An 8,048-nucleotide genomic window follows, 5' to 3' on the forward strand; every position below is an offset into this window, starting at 1 on the left:
TCTGGGTAATCCAACCAGTGTTGCCTTCTCCTGGCTGCAGTTAACATTCCTCTATAGAAAATATATATTTTCCCCCTTTTAATTACTTCTGCATTTGAGTCAAAAAGAACACAGAGATGTTCACCAACAATTAGTGAGTCCCAAATGTAACCGCTTCAACTAAAGAGTGATTTTTGGGTTAATGTGCCTTTAAATATAGGATATTTACTATGAAGTTTATATTACAATGCTAAAATGATCAAATGAAAAGGGGATCTTTACATGTTGTTGTTTTTAGGGTTATATGACGATAAAAGAATAAATTGATGATGTGAACATGGAAGACTCCGATCACATGGGACCTTTGAGTCCCATGAGTCCTTTATTTTATGCAAAGTTTCCATTATCGGCAAAAAACGGCCTAATTTAGTTATTTGATGTCTGATTTCTAAAGAAAAGAAAATGAATGAGTTATTTTACTATGCTATGGTTGTGTCTGCTAGAAAGACACACTGAGTATTCAATAGACTTTGCCAGTATTTAGTGACCTATAATAAAGGCCTGTGAAGACTTTTGAGACTAACTGTGATTAATAGCAAAACAAATTAATTTATACTACAAAAGATGGAATAAGTTAAAAAAAAAAGTAGGCTTTTGTTTTTTGAGGGACCACACATTTAAAGTGATTGGTTAGGAACCATTGCGTCATGTCATTACAGAACCATCTGTAACTGGGCGACCTGCAGGTTGTATGTGTGCAGGAAGCACAGAAAGGAGAGAAGATTCATAGAAAATAAAGTGAAAATAGGAAACAAGAAGGAACCTTTCATTCTACTGTTCAATGTGGTCTCAAACATCTGTGCTCCCCCCACCAGTTCTCAGTACGACATGCGGCTGATCATGGCAAAAGAGGAAGGAAGTCTTTTTGTATGTATTTCTTCAACTAGCTAGACTATGTCAGACCAGCTCTCTCTTCTACAGTAAGATGTTTTATCTGTGTCAATTTACAATGGATAGTGTAGCCCAGGAGTCCAAACTTTTCACCTACCATAATCTAAGATCCGAATCATCAAGCTGGGGCTAATATTCAGATCTTAGCGTCGCCGCCGGGGGGCTCCGCGGTCGGGGTTCCGCCGCCGGCCATAGGCCCGGTCAGGAATCTAGCTAAGATCTGCTAAGAGCTGAATGGCCCGGTGGTTGGGGACCGCTGGTGTAGCCTATCTATGGGCAATTAAAATGCATGAAAAGGCCATGCTGTGTATGGATAACGCGAACACATTGGGTACCTACATCTAATAGAGAAGTATTCATCGAACCGCAGGCCTTGACTAGGCTAGTCTACATAAAAAAGACGTGTGCAACTAGCCTAGCTAAACACCGAATTGTGTTCTCATTAAACAACTTGCGATACGAGAGTCCTGGTTGCACAACAATAATAACAAATTAAGTGAACAAATAAATGATATAGTTGGTTGCATGGTTGAAACATTTGAACAACTCTTTACGAAGCATTGTGCTTACAGAACGATATCCATTCCATAATGTCTTCGTCCCGCATCCATGTAATCACTACCCTATACAGGTGCGCGCGCGCACACACACACACACACACACACACACACACACACACACACACACACACACACACACACGCACATGCAAATAGGCCTTTGTATAGGCTGATTTGTCGGTTCTTGCCTAGTCTTGTGTTTGACAGTGCTCCACCCAGCAGTTTAATTCAAATCTGTAGTCATTTCCTTTCCATATTTTTTAAATATTTTGTGGCAGATGCCGGGGACGGTTGAGGGGAGTTGTTATTGAAGGGAGATATCTTGCAGCTGGTTAGCTACAACCCCAAGCCTTAAATGGACTTCATCCATTAACAAGGCAAGCCTGAGAAGCCTTTGAGCAGGAGTGCTTGGGGTAAAAGGAATGTCATATGGAAGGTTAGCAAACTAGCGGTGCAGATCTTCTGGGAGTTCTGTACTGCTGACGAGAGAGACTGAATATAATGAATGACCCATTGTGACCTGGACCGTCTGATTACCCCACCGTGTACCGACTGCTTTGGATGAGAAACCTTCTTGCGACCGCCTCTTGACACTGGACAAACGGACTGATTAAGGCTTGTGCTTTGAATGAGGTAGTTTACCTTTGTCACTAAATGTTTTCTATATGCTGTAGAATTTAAATTACAAAAATATCTGAACACATTAACATTTTGTTAAATGAACATTGTTGTAGCTTAAGAGGCTATGACAATAACACACACACACACACACATATATATATATATATATATTTATCATATATACATCATATCATGTCATATATACACATTAGGTCCATGAAATTTGGAGTTCCTGTGGATTTCCATGACATAGACCATCTCTCTCCGGGAAAACATGTTTTGTGAGATCAAACAGGGAGAGAGGGTGAGACTTCCGAGGGAGCGTCATCCATTTCCGCAACATGTTTAGGATATTGCTTTGTCCAATCAAAAAGCTCGGACATACACAGCTCAAAGGACGTAAAACACATTTAATTTGGGTCATAGGAGGGATCAGATGGGATGCTCTCTAATCCCAATTAGCGTCCCCCCCTTCAGTAAGGCAACGAGGCGGGCTTCAGATGGACCAGACTGACCGACGAACCCACGCCGAAGCCAGCGTAGAGGGGCTCTGAGAAGTTGGCCTTGAACCGGTGGAGCAGCACCATGGTATCTGACACCGAGTAGAAGGCCAAGCTGTGGCCCGCGTAGTCCAGGAACACACCGATCCGTGTGGCCCGGGAGGCGGCCGGCAGGTCCTGGTCCCTCTGGTTGTGCCACGCGGAGTAGCCCCCGTCGGAGCACAGCAGGCTCCAGGACTTGTCGTTGTAGCCCAGCAGGCTGTGGGAGTTCTTGCCCTTGCGGCTGATGCTCTTGTAGGCCACGCCCACGGAGAACTCCCCGGTCCACTCGGCTTCCCAGTAGAAGCGGGAGCCGGACAGGGCCTCACGGCACAGCACCTGGGAGAAGCCGTCAAAGCGGTCCGGGTGGTCCGGGAGGAGCTGACCCGCTTTCCTCCGGGTCACCCGCTGGCTCCCTTCTGACAGAACCAGCTCCTTGTAGGCCGAGTTGGGGTCAAAGGTCATCTTGCTGGTGTCTAGCACATAGATGTAGTTTGTTGTTATTTATACTCCAATATATTGCTAGGGTCATTACCCACTTTATAATTATGTATTTATAATTCTTTTATATTTGTATTTGTATTTATACATTTTTTTTGCACATATTAAAACAAATTCCAAGGTCTACTTTTATTTCCTAACCATTCTTTTGTGCTTCATATTTTCATCGATAAATGTGTCCTTTCTATTATTTTCAGCAGATGAATGCACGTGAATGGAGAGTGAAGGAATTGTCAATGAGTAAAGATGGTAGGTATACACACATCTGAGGAAGTCCGCTCTGCTCTTGGGCTCCTGGAAGTCCAGCCTGGATGGGACTAAACAAAGAAAATCACCCGGTTTTAACCACTTTTTAAAATCTTATTTAGCAAGATGTTAGGATAAATAAATATATAAATAAATAAATATAGCTATGAGTATATCTGCATGTTTATATATATATATATATATATAATATGAATGTATTATATATACATAAATATTTATATACTGTATATATAGCTACCCTTATTAAATAATTATTACTGACATTAATATGATGATTAATGGTATTCATCGGGCCGATAGACTCTCACCTTTGTTTAGCTTGTCCCCGTTCCGGGGCAGGAGAATGTACACGGGCGTTTCACTAACTGTCATAAAAATACACACTGTTAAACCATGGTCACAAACATATAATTTTGTTGTTTTTAACCACTGAACTTTTGTCTTATCTCATGTTTTAACATTTCCCCCGTAGAAAATACTACCTCATGCCCTCTGGTCAGCGTTACTTCTTCATTCTTTCGTGTAGGACTGAGGGCAGACTGGACACTGCAGTGAGAGTGACCTCTTGGGGTACTACGTGGCATTACAAGACCGTACTGACCGTACCGTACTTTAGAGAATCTAAATACTACATCTTGGCCACCTGTCTTGGAGATCTTGCTGAGTTCGGTCTTGCAGATGTCGTCCAGGTGCTCTTTCATGTCCGCAGCCGTCTTGCTCATCTCCTCGAAGGCGAACTGGGGGTTGATGAGCACCTTGGGCACCATGGGCTCCGGTCGCACACACAGCGACTGGAAGTTCTGCTCAACAACCATTACCATCATTGATGCTTTTAGTGTTTGCTGTTATCAAGATTATCATGATGGTGAGGATTTATTCATTTCTAAAATAATTGTATAAAAAAATATTAACAGATTTTGTTTATTATAAAGCTTTTGTTTTATTTTATACCTAGGCTAGACAGTTTGTGTTATGTATTACTATTGTGTGTTTATCAGAATGATATTAAAGTGTCAACCTATAGAGGAGGGGTTGGCCCATAGTATTGTGTGTGCACTGTACACACCCCCCCACAGCTCACTTGGTTCCTACCTGCAGGAAGTGGATGTTGTCCTCGGTCTCCAGGATCAGTCGGAGCTCTGCGTCGCGGCGCTGCAGCTCTGAGATCTCGTGCTCCAGGCGCTCCACGTAGCCCTCGGCCTGGGACATGGCCGCCTGCATGTTGGCCTGGATCAGCTGCTTCAGCTCCGCGTGCCAGCGGTCCACCGCCTGCTGCATTTCGTGGAAGCTCTTGTCGCTGTCTGCTTGCGCTCGCTGAGCACAGCTCTGGAGAGCCGGAGCCAGGGGGAAGAGGGACCGTGTTTGAGTGTTTTTGGTTCATATTTGACTTTGATATTTGAATTTGACTGGTACTTTGCACATGCCATAAATGGTATCACTTTACAATAAGGGTACGATAATAAACCATGAAATAACGTTAGTTGATGCAGTAGAAAGCGTTAACTAACAGTTAACTAACAGTTAAACAGATAACTCATGGCTAATGGGCTAGTAATAATTAACTTATGGTGTTCATTTATCCCAAGGAATTCAGTTAACCTAAACGAATGGGCGTGGTCGCCATGTTCAGTGGGGGGGGGGTCCTTTGTGGCAGTGAAATTGTGTGGGGTGCTATGGTTTGGGTGAACCGCGCCCATTCGGCGGTGCAGTAGTGAGGTCGTTGGGAGCTCCGCCACCGCCACCTGTCAACATGTTGGTTCGTTGATATGTGTTGTGTTTCTGTATGTGTTAATAAGGGCCACTCTCGCTGTTGTGTGGTGTAAGGGCCACGAGTGTAGTATACTGCTTAACCTTCCCGTGCTGCTCGCCACACTAATGTTAATTCATGGTTAATTGTAAGAATTCATTGGTAGCCTTATTCTAAAGTGTTACCATGTGGGTCCCACAGCATAAGTAAAGGCCAGTATACAAATGAAAAGTAGATAAACACACTACGTAACATAATCATTCTAGTAGAGGTCAACCATTAATGAACACTAAATGATTGACAGGGTGTGCATTTAGGCTATGTGTCGTTGTATTGTATTATAATTTGTTGAATTGTATCGTCTACTTTAAGACGGTCCACGTTGTGTCGCAGTTCCTGCAGCTCCTTCATCCGGTCCTGGATGATGTACTGGACCTCGGACTGGGTGCCCACCAGAACTTTCTGCAGGGACACAAGACGAGAGGAGTCAACACAATTCCAACTTCCTTTTGTCTTCTGCCTGGCACGCATTTGTTGGCCTAACACACGGCACATGGCATTTATCAATAATAAAAAGTTAGTATTATCAATAATAAATAGTTAGTATTTTTTGTGGATTTGATATTCCCCCAAACCGTTCCGTCAGCTTTACGTTCCTCTGAATTCCAAGCAGCCCCACGTTCCATCAAACATCCCCAGCAGGACGTCCTGATCGCGGTCCTGCTGGGAGTTCACCTGGGCTCACCTGTTTATCAGCGCGCTCCTCCTCCGCGGAGATGATGTTGTGTCCGCGATGCTCGCGCACGGTGCACAGCACGCAGATGCACATCTGGTCGGTGCGGCAGAAGAGCTCCAGACCCTTCTCGTGCTGAGGGCAGATCTTCCGGTCCAGGTGGCCCGTCTCGTCCACCAGCTTGTGCCGCTTGAAAGTGGCGGACTCGTAGTGCGGCTTGACGTGCGTCTCGCAGTAGTACGCCAGGCACATCAGGCACGACTTGACCGCCTTGTTGCGCGGGCCCACGCAGAAGTCGCAGAGCACGTCGCGCTGCATGTGCGGGAAAGGCGCCGTGATCGCCGGCGGGTTACGACGCGGCTCCTGAACGCGTTGTACGTCGGGCACCTGGCGCCGGAGCACGGGGCGCGGCGTGAAGGTAGCGCGGCACTGCGGGCAGCTGTACACGCCGACGTGGTCCAGCTGGTCCCAGTAGATGGTGACGCACTCGAGACAGCAGTTGGTGTCTCCGCAGGGGAGGGTGACCGGGTCCCGGGGGTCGTCCAGACACAGCGGGCAGCAGTAGGGTCCCGGGGGAATCGGGTAGCCGCCGGACTCCGCCATGATGGCGTTCATCGTGGAAGAAGTCCCCCCGTGAGATAATAAAGAAAAGAAAAATTTAAGACGAGACAATTAAAAACAGGTGACTGTTAGCCGCTGCAGTTATTGTTCACTAAGTGTCAACCGTTCCTATATCTGGTCTATTTTCTTGAACGGATAAATTGTAATATAAGGAGTGCGTCGATCAGTTAACTAATGGAAGCGGCATAATGCACAGAGCAGCCAAGGTCGGAGTCGCGCGTAAATGCTGGTCCACGTGTGTCCCGCTGTAAGGGAGCAGCTAACAGCCTGCGGGGTCTTTAAGTGACATGTCGTCGAGGAGCAGGCAGGGCTTGTATTTAACAACAAACACTGTGTTGGTACTGTAAGCACCAGGCTCTCATTCCCTCAAAAACCTGTTTTACCGAAACCGATTTGGATAACACGCTGACGCGTGCTTACCGTGCAGGAAAATAAATGTCGTGTGTGTGTATGTATGTGTGTGTGTGTGTGTGTGTGTGTGTGTGTGTGTGTGTGAGTGAGTGTGTACGTGTACGTGTACGTGTACGTGTGCGTGCGTGCGTGGGTCTGTGTGTGCTCGGACAAATAGGAACTTTTGTCCAGCGGCCTAATGAACAGCATCCAGGGCTGGATTGTTGGTTGGGTTCCCAACCTATAGGTGAGTCCCACTCAGACATCATTGCATCAGTGGCTCAGACATCATTGCATCCTTGACTCTCTTCTTGCTTGGCTGACACTGACCTTAATGTTGTGACAGGTCCAGATCAACTTCTACTTGCGTCTCTCTGTGGCGCTGACTATGGGTTGTCATGGTGATGTCGGGACGTTCCTGTTTTCCCTGGGAACAAACGAGAGGACACTGTCAACATGTGGGTAGGCCTACCTGGACACACACACACACTCTGTAAACACTCCATTATATGGGTAGCTGGACGCTCACTCCTTGTGTAAACACCCGGTCATGTGGGTAACTGGACACATAGCTGGGTACGGTCAAACCTCAAGGGAAGAGGATGTCTTCTCCACCCACAACCTTGGTTGTTTAGAGTTTAAGGTTAGAGTTGGGTTAGATTCAAGTAAGAGGGAGAGAGCGGGGAAAGAGAGGAATAGCTCATAAGAGCTTACAAGTCACCCTCACATAATACCTCTTGAATCTTATTCTTACCTTTGGTAAGGGGGGTAGGTTGAGAGTTTGTTGAGTCATTCCGACTTTGTTAAGAACGTTCATTTATGTGGGCCTTCTTTTTAGATGTAAATGTAATTTATTTTTACCATGGTAATTCCTATTGTGAACAGAAAAAAGTCAACGTTTTACATCTAACCTCAACATTTCTTTGTAGACCTTGATATTACCCTGTTTAGGACCCATCTACATTTCATTTACATTTAACCCAACATTTCAGATGTGTTCAATCATACACAGTCTAAGTTGTGCACGTGAATGAAGCATGGCTGAAACCCCAACCAAGACAAACAATAAGTCACAAAAACACATGTTATCTTTGTTACAAACCTTTTTATTAAGATATTCAGATTTTTTTCTCAGTTTTT

At 45.2% G+C, this 8,048-nt stretch overlaps 1 protein-coding gene across 1 annotated transcript; it reads right to left on the reverse strand.

Moving 5' to 3' along the window:
- Window positions 1-2,583: 2,583 nt before the first annotated feature.
- On the reverse strand, window positions 2,584-6,512 carry ftr84 (finTRIM family, member 84; the record flags this gene model as incomplete). The annotated part of the gene is made up of 7 exons (XM_084465869.1): window positions 2,584-3,125; window positions 3,414-3,467; window positions 3,726-3,782; window positions 4,061-4,217; window positions 4,510-4,743; window positions 5,531-5,626; window positions 5,910-6,512. 7 exons carry the CDS (start codon window positions 6,510-6,512, stop codon window positions 2,584-2,586), a joined length of 1,743 nt encoding a protein of 580 aa, XP_084321995.1.
- Between the last annotated feature and the right edge of the window lie 1,536 nt (window positions 6,513-8,048).

This window comes from Micromesistius poutassou (genome assembly GCF_964030765.1).
Source record: "Micromesistius poutassou genome assembly, chromosome: 3".
Classification (NCBI taxonomy): Eukaryota; Metazoa; Chordata; class Actinopteri; order Gadiformes; family Gadidae; genus Micromesistius; species Micromesistius poutassou.